Below are 16,629 nucleotides of genomic sequence, written 5' to 3' on the forward strand. Positions count from 1 at the left end.
TAGAGCTATGAAATTCAGAAGGGTTCATGCTGGTGAATTCACAGACTTGTCTAGACATCATACCCACATTTGGGTTCACAGGAGCTACAACTTCTTTATTAGCTTGAGCCACCACGGCTTGAGAAAGAACTTGGAAAGCAGCTCGAAACTCCACCTGAGAGACTTGCTAGTTCAAGGGGTTATTTGAAACTTGGGGAGCTTGTTGCTCCTCATTGATAGTCCTTTTTGCGGGGATTTCTCTTGAAGGCATGATCCTATAATCGCAAAGAGAAAAAGTTAGAAGGAAAACCTTAGTGTTCAACTATATAGAACAACATAAGAATTATGAAAGAAGTGAAGTTCCCTAAATGCCTCATAGTCTCCATTCATAGATGTAGTGCACTTCACACTAATAAACAAGACTTTACTTGATGTGGCATGCTACACTCTTAAGGATACCTTAAACTTTGTGCTCCAATATAAAGTTTGTCATGACCCAAACTAGGCCCTAGGTATGATACGATGATTAAAATCCCAAGGGACCCCAACCATGTCTCTTAGCATATCAATCATGAGCATACATAAGGTAATTAAGACAAAACTAGAAATATCATAAAAGTGGAATGAAAGTTTAAACATAGATGTCTTGAAATAAGAGGAGTCAAACCTAAACTCAAATGAAACATTAACTCCATAAAATCTAACATGCCTCTATTAGTCTAGATGGAAGAATAAAACAAGCTCCTAGCTCACCCAATCTAAAAGATAATAGTTATATAGAACAATGAAAAGAAAATGTCTCATCCTTGAATCATGAGGACTCACCAACAAAAGAAACAGTATCTCAAGCTCTAGTCATGCGTGAAGTGTGTGTGATGGTCGGACTAAATTATGATATAATGTAGGCCAAAAGTATGCGTTAGTACATGGAATGCACTAAGTATGTGGGAAAATTGCATGAACTATGAAAATCAGATATAGTCAAGATAGACATGTGATGTGTGACCAATATCTTAAAACCATGAGTAAAAGAACCTGGAAGCATTTTTGAATCATAAATATGTGGTCAATGCATCATAAACATTATCATAAGAGCTTATAGAACATAATATATATACATATGTGAGATATTAACCTTAACTGACATGTAAAACTGTATGATGTATAACATAGAATTTGATGTAACTCCCACACCGAGAAGAGAGAGACTATGTTCTAAGGTAGATTCCATATCATAAACATAACATAACATGAGCTATTTGTGGATCCACTACCTAATCCTTAATATGGTGGCACATAGTTTTTGAGCTAATAGTTGCTACTAGGTTTCCCTTGTGGATCCCCACCATAAAATTCACTCGTTACTAAGTTAATCCAAATGAAATACATAAAAGACAGTCATTAGGAAAGGCGAATCAACCAATCCAACATCATGAAAATTTAACATAAGAACAACTCTCTAAAAACCATGATCATAGTTGTAACTTGTGGATACTTACATTTTTAAGCATCCAAATCATCATAACTTGCATATTGTGAGAAAATATTTCATAATTCATGGCTTTATACATAAAACATACTTGAATCATAATACATAACTTTTATTATCATTCATTAATCATTAATAATTCTTTGATCGTAAATTCATTATTTGAAACTTGAAATTCATAACATAATGCATGAGTCATAATAAAAATACATTGAAAACATAAAATTCAATTGAAATAATGCATGGATGAACCATTGTAATTAAAATATGCCATAATTGAATTGACCCATATTCAATTTGATCAAAACTTTATAATTTGGAGAATTGAAATTGATAGAAAAAAGAGAACTTTGGGACTCCATTGATGGAACGAATCCATAAATGATTTCCCACATACCTTGATGAAGATCAACTTCAAATTGAGAAAGAAGCTTAAACCTTAGAACCCTAGCTTGATGAAGAAGAAGAACCTTTTGGAAGAGAATCCTTGATACCTTGGAGAAATTTTTCAATAAATAAGGAATGGTGATAATTTGAAGGTTCTAGGTAGTTATAAATTTTGCATAATACCCCAAAAACGTCCAGGGAAGCAACTATAAATAATGAAAAAAAGACCAAAATACCTTTTATTAAATATGATCGGAGTGACCTATGGGCAAGGACCTACGAGTTATAGGTCAGTTGATGGGTCATAGGAATGGGTCATCAATTACTCCAACACTTAGCCAAAAATCCAAAAAACTTTGTACCTATCTTACGACCCTGGTCTATGAGTCATCAATCCTCCTACGGGTCCTATGAACCGCTCATCCTGATATCTCTCCAAACTTGAAAATCTGAGTTTCTGACCCTTAACCTATGAGTCACTCCTATGGCTTGTTCAGCCATCTACAAACCGTCCTTCTTGTACGTAGACAAATTTTTGAAGTCCTAAAATTCCCCAACCTCTAGGACCCTTTTACGAGCCTTTCGTATGGGTCGTCAAACTTCATACGGTCCATAAGACCACTTTATAGATTGAGCCTACACTTAGAAAAATTTCTAACATAATCCAGGCCACCTACAATTGGCCTCCTATCGTTCATAGGACTTCCTATGGACATTAAGTAGGCTCTAGGTTCTGCACCAGTTTCCATTTTCTGAAACTTTTCTGCAACACTTTTATTTATTTGGCCTTTCAATTTCCAAGGTCTTACATCATCCATGATATTTCATAAATTTCATGATGATAAATTCATAAATCATACTTTAAATTGATAGCATAATGCATGAGTCCTTATAAAATTCATTGAAAATATGTAATTGAATTGACATCATGCATGAATATATCATTATAGTTAAATAAAAGAATAATTGAGTTGACCCAATGCAAATTGATGAAAAATACTAGAATCCTTGAATTGAATTTGATAGAGATAAGGAGAAATCTTTGGGACTCCATGTATGAAAAGGATCCATGGATAAATTCCCAAAATACCTTCATAATTAAAGCCCAAAATCAATCTCTAAATAATGGAGATTTAAATTGGTCTTGAAAACCTAATTCTCTCTTGGACAAGAAGACTTCAGAGAAAAACCATGAACAATTTAGGTGAATTTGAGAGAATGAGAGGGAATAATGAGAATTTGAAGGATTTGGGTACTTATCGGGTTTACAGGATACCCCCAAAATGATATAGTATAAGGGTAGGAGAGATAGGAAATATCCAAAACATCCTTCATTATAAAACTACCAAAGTGGACCTAGGACTGGGACATACGGGTCGTTCATGCTTCAATGGGTCGTAGGGTCAGTGTACCAAAACTTGAGCTAGTCGAAAATGCCCTTGGGACTTATGAATAGGTTCTACGATTCGTTTAAAGTTTTATGGGTCATAGGGTCAACTCGTCAACCACCATAACACTTAGTGAACCTTCCAAATCTCAAAACCCATCCTACGAGTGGAATCTACAGTCTGTCATTGTTTCTACAAGTCGTAAGACCCTCTCATCCGGATAACTTTTCCAAAACCTAAAATACTAAGTTTCTAAACATGTTATATGGGTCGTAGTGTCTTCTACTGTCTGTAAGAACCCCTCGTAGTGTGAGTTCACACTTAGTGAAATTCTCTTATTCAAATTCCTTTCTACGAGCTCTTTTCTATGGCTTATCGATCTTCCTAAGGGTTGTAAAAATGGCTCATCTTAGACTTCAAGATTTTCCCAAGTATTGGCCCTTCCACAACTGCCTTCCAATAGCTTGTAGGACTTCTTATGGATCGTATATAGGTCGGCTCATAGAATCCTTCACTAGATTATTTCTGCAACTTTTCTGAAACATTTTTCCTTTATTTGGCCTTCCATCTTATGGGGTCTTACAATGTCTCCCCCTGGAAACATCCGTCCTTGAATGAGACTCAAGCTAGAATGAATAGAATAGAAAAATAGACATAGAAATTAAAAACTCACTTTGTTAACATGCATGTATATGAAAACATGAGCATGACTGAAAACGCATGAATTCAAAGGAGTGAATCATTAAGGAACTTAGTACCTCAACTTGGAATGGAAGGAAAGAAATGAGGATATATTGAAATCATATTGGTTTCGGCTCCCATGTAGCACCTTTAACCTCTTGGTTATTCCATAATACCTTAACAGAAGCTTCTTCCTTATTTCTCAACCTTCAAACTTGTCAATCTAGAATCTTAATCGGCTCCTCTTTGTAGGATGAACTCTCCTTCACACCAATGATGTCCAAAGGCACAATGGATCTAGTATCTGCAACACACTTCTTTAAAAATGATGCATGAAACACTGGATGGACCTATACCAACTCTGAGGGCAAATCTAACTCATATACAACCTTATCAAAATGCGTTAGAATATTATATGGGCCTACATACCGGGGTCTAAGCTTCCCTTTCTTGACAAAATACAATACACTCTTTATGAGTTAGACTTTCAAGTAAACCCAATCATTCACCTCGAATTCAACTTTCCTCTTTCTCATATTTGAATAAGACTTTTATCGACTTTGGGTAGTCTTTAATCTCTGTCTAATGAGTCTAATGTGACACCCCAGAAATATTTTCACAAAGACTCGAACATTTCTTCACATGTGGGTAGACTCGGACTGGAGGACTTGTAATTCTACACATGAGTTAGGATTAATTCCTAAGTATTTGAAGTGTGTTAGATATGTTTAGGGGTCATAAGTGATCTCTAACACTAAGTTGAGTCCAAAGAACTCTAATCGATTAAGTTTTCGGACGGGTTAGTATAAGGGTCAACTTCAAACGACCATATCTCCTAGAATATAAAGCACTGGGTGGCCCATGACCTACCAAATTAAAGGTATTTGAGTCTTCTTTCCAACGCCATCAGGATTGTAATTTTTGTAGTTCGGAGTCAAAAATTATGTCCATTTTACTACAGACTAGTACTGCAGGAATTTCAGACCTGGGTGAAATTTAGGCTTGGCGCTCCAGTGGCGCCCCACGCCACTATAGCGCCAGAAAATAGCCTCAGTAGTTTGGGGCTTGGAGCGATGCACCACTATTAGATGTGCAGGGTTTTAAGCCTATTTTGGCTTGGCGCTGCAGTGGCGCGACGTGCCACTATAGCGCCAACAAGAGTTTTGCCCAATTTTCCAGATTTTTGAAGAGGGGCAACTTGGACTTTTTCCTAATTATATATACACCATACTTGGACATTTTTGGACCATTTTTTAGTCCTCCCTCTCTCTAAAAATCCCTAAAATTTTCCCTCTCTTCTTCTTCTTCTTCTTCTCCAAATCCTTCTCCAACAAAGATTGCCTTCAAGAGCTTTAAGAATTCAAGCCTTCCATTGAAGACCTAACATCAAGGTTTCTTCAAAGTATTCAAACAAGGTATGTAAGGCTAACCTAAAATATGGATTGAGTTCTTCCATATGCCCATAGATGTGTTGGATAGGAGTTGTGAAAGAGTTGAACCTTCTAAGAAGGTTTTCTTGAAAGTTTTCCTAAACTATAGAATGTTTTTAGATACTATTGGTTGGTTGATGATTTTAATGACTTGAGTTACTAGATAGTTATCTTTCATATTATTGACAACAAATGTATCTTTGTATATAGATTTATAGATGTTGATGATATTTTTGAGTTGAGTTTTGTTGAGAGTATGGACTCATGTTTCATTCACATGAACCCAAGATGAGATTTCTTTGATCATAATTTGTCTTGAGTTGAGATGGATGGTTTTGTGTATATGTGTATTGATTGGAATGAAAAGAATGAATTGGATAGTTAAGAATGTCCTTTTGCTTTCATAAATTGAACATAGGACTAAAATGAGGATTTTGGAGTAGATGTTTGATGATTGATGTGATGATGATATTTAACAATGATGTGATGATAGTATTTGATGATGATGATGATGTGATGATGATGTTTGATGATGATGTGAATAATGGTATTTGACGATGATGTGAATGGAGAGGTTATGTTGATGAGCAGGTTGTGTGATAAAGTGGATTGGAGTCTAATGCGATTTTGTGGTATGTGATGTGCATAATTTGAGTTTATTGGAGTCTTAGGAATATTTTAAAAATAAATGATCTTTTGAGGAGGAGCTTTAAATAAATTATTTGTGAACCTTTTTGCATAAACTATTTACACACTATTTTGAGTCTGAAGAATTATTTATTTCATCTATGATTTAAAAAGAGTTTAAGCATGAGTTTAGTTTGAAAAGTCTTTTAATTATTTTGAACATGAGTATTTTGAGTATAAATGAATTGAACATTTTTACATAAAAATGTCTATTTTAGGTAGAGTTGAGGAGTTGGAATTATATTTTAAATGCATATAATATTTTCTACATCCATTGAGTTGAGATGGTATCAATTTAAAGAGAAGAGTTTGATGATTTGAGATGAGTCGATTTGAAAGAAGGTCCAATGAGGCCAGATTTGATTTGAGTTTTGAAAAGAGTCCAATGAGACTAAATGAGTTGATTTGAAAGAGTCCAATGAGACTAAATGAGTATTTTGAGTATTTTACTCACTTGATAGATATGAGCATATTGAGTCTTGGAAGGAGTATTGAGCACCGAATTGGGTAAGAGTATAATCAATACTCGAACCAATAAACTACGTCGCCAAATATAGGAGGGGATGGAACCGTTAAAGTCGGATGCTTCCCATTTTATTGTCCTGACATTATAGGACTTGGTTGGATTGGATCCATGATTGGTTGATTCGTTCATACCCTGACAAGATATGAACGGATGTGGCAACAACGTCGGCTTGTTGTACTATCGCTCGCTCATATGATGATGGTTGTCGGTTAGAGAAACTCCCAATTGAATGGATTGTGCTTGATATGATTGGTTTGAATGTGATTGTAGATGATTGAGTTGAATTATAAAATATTGCATAATTTAATTTGCATAGTTATTAAGTTGAGTCCTTTGAGTTGATTGTTGAGTTGATTTTATATGATTGGATTAGGTGATATGTGATGGATTGGATTATATGATATGTGATTGGATAGTGTACGATGGAAAGGTATATGATTGGATTGGATCAGATCGTATATGACCAGATTGAACCGATTGTATACGATTGGATTGAATCGGATGGTATACGATTTGATTGAACTGTATTGTGTATAATTGTATTGGATTGTATGATGTGTGATTGATCTTTATCTAAAAATGTATTCTTACTTTAGACTTATGATGCCTTATTTGAGTCTCTCTTATCTTTCTGATTCGGAGATATTTGAACCAACGTTATTCTTCCTTGAGGTATGTTTCATTCTGCCATATTACATACTCGTACATTCCAAGTACTGACGTCCATTTGGACCTGCATTGTTTCATAATGCAGAGACAGGTTTAAGAGATCGTCAATAGAAGCACCATTGAGGATCTATACATACTCAGCATATTGGTGAGTCCTTCCCTACATTCGGAGGACACCGCTTATGTAATTTTGCGTCGAGTTAGCCCTTTCCATTTTTATTTGAGGTAGCCATGAACATGTCATTGGCACCAATTAGATAGTAGTGATAGAGGCTTCATAGACTAGATAGTGATGGATCGATTGAGTATTTCTTTCCTTAAATTATTCTTGTCAAACTATTTTTAATGACAAATATTAGAGTTGATTTGTTGGCCCATGGCCTTTATTCTTTGAGTTAGATTGATGTTTTGAGTTGCCCACCGAATATTCTCTTTATATTTTTTTTTCTTCCGCTGATTGAATGAAGGAACGGATGTGTGATCAGGCTATATGGTTCGCTTGGGAGCTAGAAATGGCTTTTGAGTGCCAGTTACGTCTAGGGTACCCTCCCGAGGCGTGACACCTAACCTTCTCCATAGCCTCATGAACCAACTCGGGTCTGTACAAAGCAACTTTACCAACTTTAACTCAACCTATAGGAGACCTACACCTCCTACCATATAAGACCACAAATGGAGCCATCTAGATGTTAGAATGGTATCTATTATTGTAATCAAACTCGATTAATGGAAAATGATCATCCCAATTGCCTTTGAAGTCAATTGCACAAGCTCTTAACATGTCTTCCAAGGGCTGAATAGTACGCTCGGTTGACCATCGATTTTATTGGTGAAAAATTGTGCTAAGCTTAACTTGAGTACCAAAAACCTTTTGGAGAGACCTCTAAAACTGTGAAGTAAATGGAGTACCTTGCTCCGAAGTGATAGAGAATGGAACACCATAAAGCTTAACCAATTCTCAAATATAAATTCTAGCATAATTCTCAGCTGAATAGGAAGTATTAACGGAAAGAAAATATGCCGACTTAGTCATTCGGTTAATAACAAGCCAAATAGAATCATGTTTCCTATAGGTACAAGGCAATCCTATAATGAAGTTCATATTCATGTCTTCCCGCTTCCAAGTAGGAATCTCAATGTCTTGAGTTAAACCTCTTAGTTTTTGATACTCAACCTTCACTTGTTGACAATTTGGACATTTGGCCACAAACTCTGCAATGTCCCTATTTTTGCCATTCCACCAATACACTTTCTCAAATATTGATACATCTTTGTGCAATCAAGATAAATATAATACCGCAAACTATGAGTTTTGGGTAATATCATCTCACTAGAGGCATCAACATTGGGAACACACAATTGGCCTTCATATCTATGCACACCATCTCCCCTTTGGGAGAAAGTGTCGATGAATTTTTTGGCAACCACTTTCTTCAACTCCATCAAAGTAGGATCATTATCTTGCGTTGCCTTAACATTCACCACAAGGGATGATTCATAACCATATTTTACAATAACACCATCCTCCGAATCAACAAAGAGAACACCTAAACAAGCTAGTCTATGAACATCATGATATAACTCCTTCTTTTCATACTCAACATAGACAATACTATTCATGGACAAACTACTAAGAGCATCGGAAACCACATTCTCTTTACCCATCAAAATCAGTCATATCAAGCTCTAAAAGGTCAATAGAGGTGATTTTATTAAAAACCTATGTTGGAAAATTTCTATAGACTCGTTTAGCCAAGACTGAATCACCAACTGGAGTATAGACCAAAGAAGGTTCTAACGAAATCTCATGATTTACATCAAATTTCATAGTAAGATAAGGAGTAACAAATGATAGAGTAACACTCGACTCTAACAATGCATAAATATTAAACTCAAAGACTTTAAACATACCGATCACAATATTGGACGAATTCTCAAACTCCTGATAAGTCTATAGGGAATATAATTTATTTTGGCATTGACCACCACTCAAACCCAAAGAAGCACCATGGTGAGCTGTTCGGCGAATAGTAACTTGAGTCTAACTCTAGGGTCGATCACATCCACCTCTAGGAGCAATAGATGGACAATCCTTCACTTGATTACCCATCTTACCATAACCAAAACAACCACCCGGTCCTGCCAAACATTCTCCTAGATGCTTCTCCCCACATTTCTTGCATGAGGGGAGAGTTTGACCACTCGAAGATCCTCCTTGGGGCTTAGGTTTAGGCACCCTCTCTTTGTTGAATTTTGGAGCTGAAGTGTTAGAAGAATTTTGGCCAGAGATCTTTGAGCGAAATTGTGAACAACCACCATTTCCCGACTTACCATGAGAAAACTCACCAACGTCAATAAGAGCCCTCTTGGACTCCCTAGCTTTCTATTTCAACTTCTCCTCCTCAATTCTTTTGGAATTTGTAATAAGCCTTGAGACGTCCATTTCCTTTATCAAATGGTGGTTCTACATTATTTGACCACCAGGTCAGACATATCCAAAATAAACTTGCTCATTTGAGCTCTAGAGTCTGTGGCAATCATGAAAGGAGCATATTTCGATAATTGAGTGAATTTCAATTCATAGTCTCTTACACCTATATTTCTTAGCCTTAAATTGATGAACTCTTGGACGTTAGCTTCCCTCAATTCCAACAAAAAGAAGCGGTCAAGGAAATCGCCCTTGAACTCATCCTAATCAACCGGACCAGCTTCTCTAGACCTTTCACTCTTCCATTATTCATACCATATGTGAGAAACTCTCTTAAGTTGATAGGCCTCTATGTCCGTCTTCTCTACTAGGCCAATACCCATAGTGTCCACAATCTTTCAAATGCGTTCAATAAATTCTTATGGATCCTCGTCCACCTTAGAGACATGAAACTTGGGAAGGTTCATGCTAGTGAAGTCACAGACTCGACTAGCTGCCGTACTCACATTTGGGATCATAGGAGCAACAACCTCTCGATACGTTTTTGTAGCCACGACTTAAGAAAGCTCTTAGAAAGACACCCTAAACTCGGTAAGTGACACTTGTTCATCCATAAGATCATTGGGAACTTGTGGAGCTTGTTTCTCCTCATGAACCTTCCATCTCACAGAAGCTATTCTTGGAAGCATTATTTTGTAATCACAAAGAGAAAACGTTAGAAGAAAAACCTTAGAGTTCAACTCTATCACATGATATAAAAATGGTGAAAGAAGTGAAGTTTCCTAAACACCTCATACCCTGTCATTCATAGATGTGGCGCGATTTACACCTATGAACAAGACTCAATTTGATGGGGCATATTAGACTCCCTAGGACATCTTAAAACCTTGTGCTCTGATACTAAGTTTTTCACGATCCAAGCTAGGCGCTAAATGTGACATGGCGATTAGGATCCCGAGGGATTACAACTAAGCCACTTAGTATATCATACATGAGCATACATAAGATTAATAAGAAGGAAGAAGCTATAACACGAATGTGGAATAAAGGTCTCAATAAGGAAATCTCATAGAACAATCATAATTTTTTACTCCAAACTCCAAATGAGGCAAACTTGATGGCGTTAGAAAGAAGACTAATAGACCTTTAATTTGATAGATTATGGCTACCTAAATCTTTATATTGTAAGAGATATGATCATTTCAAGTTAACTCAAGTAAAATCTTATATCGATATGGAAGTTTTCAATTCAAATTTGTGTTAGAGGATTGTTGTGACCTTAATTCATCATTAAATATATTCCCATACTAAAGAATTGACCATAACATCTATGTATAATTAAGAATCACACAATACGATCCTATATGCATAAAGAATGATTAGAGTTTTAGCTTAGAAATTTTCAGGGTGTTACACTGAATAGCTCCAGGATTTCATGAAAGATAATCTTTTTTGACCAAACCTTTGGCACCAGTATGCATACACTGTGATATTCATGATGAAATAGGTAGGACATGGAGCATGATAAATACGGAAAGTCTCATCATTTAAGACGTAGGCATAATATCATTAGTGAACTACTCTCTAGTGGAATTTATCACAATTGACTGTGTGAGTTCAAAAGATAATGTGACAGATCCACTTAATAAAGGCCTAACTAGAGATGGAGTTGAGAGATCATCTAAGCGAATGGATTTAAGACTTAGGACAAATCATCATGGTGATAACTCTACCTAGCACACTAGAGATCCGAAGAGCTAGGTTCAAGTAGATCAAACAAAATTGAATGACAGATCGGCATTGTCAAATAACTCAATCGGCTCTCGTGATGAAGACAATGTTTAGAAATAAAGGATAAAAAATTAAGGCTTTATAATGAGTTAATAAAGCGTAAAGTTTTTTAATGATTTTCTAGGTTTGGCGGATTTGACTAAATAGTGTATCTATGTGACAACACGGTTAGGAATCACAAATGTAAGTGTGAAGTGTAAGCCGCTTTAAAGAGGGTGATAGTAAAAGCCCATTCTCTATAACTCACGAAACCAGGAGGTGTTCATGATTGAAACGACCATAACCATGAGAGACATAGACGGTAAAAGATTGATTGTATGACATGTGGTTGTCTATGTATAATTCAAAGCTCGATGGTTCAAAGATATCAAATCTACCTATTGATTGAGTATATCCGACATATGTTCACTACTGAAAGTTCAAAGTGAAACCTACTTATTTAGATGCAATTAATTCTTGCTTGTAAAGTACACACTTGTCCGTTTCTTTGTCTTAGAGTCATTCCCCATTCATGCGGAGTATTTTTGGATTTTAAAAGGTGTGAATGGAAAATGAAGATTTGTGACTTATGAATAACTGCGACTTTTTTCAAAAGTTGGGATTTTTCTAAAAGGTTGTGACTTGGTGAAGGATTGTGTCCTTTCCGATAGGGCACAATAAACAATTGTTCACACTATCCTTTGTTGTCTATTAATAGAGGATTTTCCTCTCATTTTTCAACAATGAATTTTATTAACTTCTTCTTACTCTACACAAACAAATTTTAATATACTTTACTATTGTTGAGTTGTTCGTTGACATCATAGTTTTAGATATTGATACACCGGTGAGTAAGATCGGTCTATCTTGGAAGATATATTCCATTAACTTCAGGTACTTGAGGGAAATAATTTTCTTAAAGACACACTGTGCATTTAGTATGCTCGATTCTTTTTATTTTATTACTGTTTCTGTTTTTTCTTACAGATTTTGTTTTCATTACTAATTTAATTTCTGATTTTGAAAACTTGATAGAAACTTTGTTGTTTATTATTTCTAAAAAAGTTTTTGTTCTACAAAACTTTTTGTATTACAAAAGATTTTTTTCTACAAATTTTTTTGTTCAAAGTGATTTTCTAATACTGGACAACAAGTGAAACATAGACATTAAACGGGCGAGAATAATGATGACAGAGTATACTTTACTTTTCAAATCCCCAAACCTAACCAAGAAACTAAGCAGAATAAAAAACATTCAGTTCTTTTCACTTGCAACTGATCTATTGCTCGACCACAACTTACTAAACATTCTCTTAGGTCTTGTAGGAAATACGCAAGAAGCTTTTAATGTTGAAGATCTCCCATTTCGATCAACATAATTTTCGTCCAAATCTTCTGTCAGCTTCATTTTTAGAGTGGAAAGCTTGCCTGAGGCACTCCATTGGTCATCTGCAGGTGTCATTTTGACATCGGTGAAAGATGCAGAAATCTTAGATGATTCATCATGGTTAGCTAAAAGAGCCTTTATGTTGCTGGGGAGTTCCGTTACATGGGCACCAGACATGGTTGCTCGTGCTTGCTCGAAGAAGAGAACTTGAACTACTACCCTTAGTGGGAGCAGTTCATTTTGTGCTGCATGCATGCAAACTTCCATGGATAATTTCTTACAGTCTAACTTTCTGCACAAACGCTTTCTTTCATTCTTGTTCAGACCTGGATGCCCCTACATTTTTATAGTACAACAAGCAAGAATTTAACAAGGAATGAATTTTTCAACTGTTACGTCACCTAAAACATATTGTATTTAACTATAAATAACTTTCCATTGTACGTGAAACAAATTAATTACCTACAAAATGTGAAATTATACCGTTAGCGTATTTAAGTTAAATAGAAAGATTCCATAAACAATTATAATTAGTTCATGTTCTATTGTTGCATTAGAAAAAGGGATTGCAGATAAAACTATTCCTATTAAAATCAAATGAACTCAAATAAATTAGACGAAGATGTGTGTGATTTAATATCAAGTTTACCTTAAGATAGATGTCAATGGCTCTATAAAGATCATTGTGGTCGAGCCTAGAAAATTCAGGAATTGCTTCAGCAATGGAAATGAATTTTGAGAGAGGCAACTTTTCCTCCCTGGAAATCCGTTGGAGATATCCATCCACAAGCTTAGCCACTTTGAGTTTAGAGCTATGTGATGCAGAAGATGATCTCCTACTTTCCTGGAATTCGAGATCAATATTCTCTGCAGACCGAGATCTTCTTCTTCTCTCGAAATCTCTTTTGATCCGTGGAGGACTTGTTGGAGGACTCTGACCCTGTAACATGAACTGTTCCAATATGGTCATAACTATATCGACATCATAAATTGTATCACTTGCTTTTGATACACAAGGTATTAACAGATCAACCACTGTAGCTTCCTCTAACTGAAGCCCAACTCTTCTTGCCAATTCCGCCTTTGATGAAGAAGATGCCTTTAAAATGTTGGCTGCTTTAAGCAGTTTTAACAGAAAGCTGCAAGAAGCAGCTCCTCTTTCAGCTGGTAATAAGCTGATAATCGACTCCAACAGCAGCCTATGTTTCCCAATTAAATCTGAGTTGGAGTGGTTTGCATATTTTGATATGTTTGGTAGCCATCGAGAGGCGTATATTCGCAATGCATCACCAATAAGATTAGCAGGTACTCTTCCACCAGATTTTATAGCTATCATGGTTCTCCAATAGAGATCAATGCTCAATTCTGCTAAATCTTCAGCCCACCAGTCTTTGGGTAAAGGTTTGCTATGCCTAAGACTCTCTGATCCATTGCAGGAAACATCATCTCTTCCGCCTCTTCTTGAGTAGGTACGTGACAAATTCATTTTGAAAGGATGAGCTAAAACCTTTGAAGCAATGGCTTCAATACATCTGCTTGTTATTCCAATATCTTCGCACCATAAAGGAAAGGACCGAGTGCTCTGTAACGTCACAATGGAGTCTCTCCAACCTAAAAGTACACAAGAATTGAGGAACACTTCTAGTTTAGAAATTAAATTTCCCTTTTCGATGTCCTCTGTCATTTGTAGATATTCTGCTGCACAGCGTACTGAAACAATGTTGTGAGCACTGAGAGTGATAGTAATTCCATAGCAGAATTTAGCACACAGTTCAAAGTCTTCTATGCCACAAGGAAAATCTGGCAGCTGGACTATTTGGTGTTGACAGGATTTTTCTGGGCTTTCAAAGCACACCCTCTGCAGCCTCAAACACTTGGAAAACAGAGGAAACTGTGGTTTTCAAGAAAACAGATTATGACAAGGTTTTCTTTTTAAAATTAAAAATAAAAAAGGAAAGAAGAGAGAGTTGGAAGAGAATTCTCAACCTTGTGAAGTAAATATTTGCTACCCTTTACTTGGACTATGAGATCACTTAAAATTTCAGAGGAGACTGATCTGTATCGAGAAAAGAAAGAAGTTGGTTAGTCTACTATATAGTATCTGAAGTATGTTCAATTAGTAAAATTGAAGTTACCTAACAGCCTCAGTAGTGAAGAAAGTGTCAGGCCGAGATCCGAGTTTCATAAACTTCATTTTTGTTTGTTAATTCAGGAAAAAATCAGCAGAAAACCATTGAACAATTCACTTTTACCCTGAGAAGATCCTCTTCCAGCTGCAAGCAGTAGATATTGTCCCAAGATAAAACAACCAGCTAACTGTACCCACAGAATTTCCTATATATTTGGTAAATCAAACAAGAAATATTTTTTTATCAACCAGTAAATAGTTCTTATATGTGCAGGGAGGAAGAGAAAAGGCTTACTGGAATTGCTATAATGTACCAAGCAGAGATTCAATTTATACTTATTATAGCCAAAATGTCATGAAACAAGAAAATCAAGCACTATTAAATTCTTGTCCATTTAGTCAAAAGATCTGCCCCATTATGACTTAAACATACCAACAGAACAACTAATGGCACTCAAATATCTCAATCAAGATCAAAGAAGTCAATTTTTCAAAAAACCTAAACAACTTTTCTGTTCTTTTTTTTTTCCTCAAGAGAAACATAGAACCACATAAATATGGAGGCACTACTACATATAAGAAAAATTTAACTTAAATAAAAAGAAAGGCGGAATTTGTAAAAAATATATATATATATATATATATATATGACATAAACAAGAAATTTAAGGTTGTCATTTCTTGAAAATAATGTCTGTAAGGTTTTTTGCAACTTGAAGAGTTATAGCCACTACCTTAACTTTGGTATCTTTCTGTTGCCAGCGTGCTAGCAATGAGAGGAAGGCCACGCCCACTAGTGCCCTTCCTTCTCATAATCACTTCAGCAACTTTTGTACTCCTAATTTAGGCCGTTGGATTATTTTAGTCAAATTTTGGAGAAAAGATATACCAAAAGTAATGATGACATAAAGGAAAGACTGGGAGAAATATAATAAATTAAAGAAATAATAGGATATGTGTATCACTATTATAGTTGGCTTTCATCTTTTCTCATTTAAGGGCCTCAAGTTCATGATATATAGATCAATACAAATTTTCTTTATGGCATTTGATATATCAATGCAAGCATTTAAAGTAAAAGGGCCTGTATGGCCAATAAATATTTTGTTTATATTTGTTGGTGAAAAGTAGATATTACTTTCCATGAGAAGAAAGGAGAACAACAAGAGTTCTTTCGTCATAATTATGTTGTGAGGCTAAAATGCATTTAATTGGTAGTTGAAAATGAGTCGATTTTTTTTCTGCATTGGATTCTTTTTTTAAAAAAAAAAGTACACTCTTTATTTTAAACTCCATAAACCTCCATATTAATAACGAAATCCATCACATTGATAGTCTGATAGAAGCCTGTAGAGGTCCACTTGATACATGAAGAAACTTAGGGGTGACAAAAATCAAATGCCATGCTAGTATTTAGGGGTGGTAAAAATCATATATTCTTTTAGTTTAAAAAAGACTTATTCATTTATGCCAGTTAGGCTAACTGCGAAGCTAATGTGCGTACCGTTAGGGGTACATTTGTTATATCATTAGTCTCAGTTATATATATATATTGTTTTAGTTTTAAAAAGTCTTATTCATTTTTTTGTTTAATATTTTTAGCATATAAAATCTTGACTAGAAATGTCATCATTTCATCGTGGCTTGTTAAGAATCGTTCCAAGTTATGATTGATGTTGC

The 16,629-nt window shown here is 35.4% G+C and overlaps 1 protein-coding gene across 3 annotated transcripts; it reads right to left on the reverse strand.

The window, feature by feature from the left end:
- Positions 1-12,601: 12,601 nt before the first annotated feature.
- On the reverse strand, positions 12,602-15,860 carry LOC129886209 (BTB/POZ domain-containing protein At1g67900-like). Of its 3 annotated transcripts, none has more exons than XM_055960993.1 (5): positions 15,684-15,860; positions 14,957-15,137; positions 14,808-14,877; positions 13,471-14,712; positions 12,602-13,157 (listed from the first exon to the last, which is right to left on the reverse strand). In XM_055960993.1, exons 2-5 carry the CDS (start codon positions 15,013-15,015, stop codon positions 12,690-12,692), a joined length of 1,839 nt encoding a protein of 612 aa, XP_055816968.1. In that variant the 5' UTR covers positions 15,016-15,137; positions 15,684-15,860; the 3' UTR covers positions 12,602-12,689. The 3 variants fall into 3 exon arrangements, with proteins under 3 accessions (XP_055816968.1, XP_055816803.1, XP_055816888.1); XM_055960828.1 differs by having other exon boundaries at positions 14,957-15,155; XM_055960913.1 differs by lacking the exon at positions 15,684-15,860 and adding an exon at positions 15,245-15,523 and having other exon boundaries at positions 14,957-15,155.
- Between the last annotated feature and the right edge of the window lie 769 nt (positions 15,861-16,629).

Source organism: Solanum dulcamara, chromosome 1 (genome assembly GCF_947179165.1).
Source record: "Solanum dulcamara chromosome 1, daSolDulc1.2, whole genome shotgun sequence".
Taxonomy (NCBI): Eukaryota; Viridiplantae; Streptophyta; class Magnoliopsida; order Solanales; family Solanaceae; genus Solanum; species Solanum dulcamara.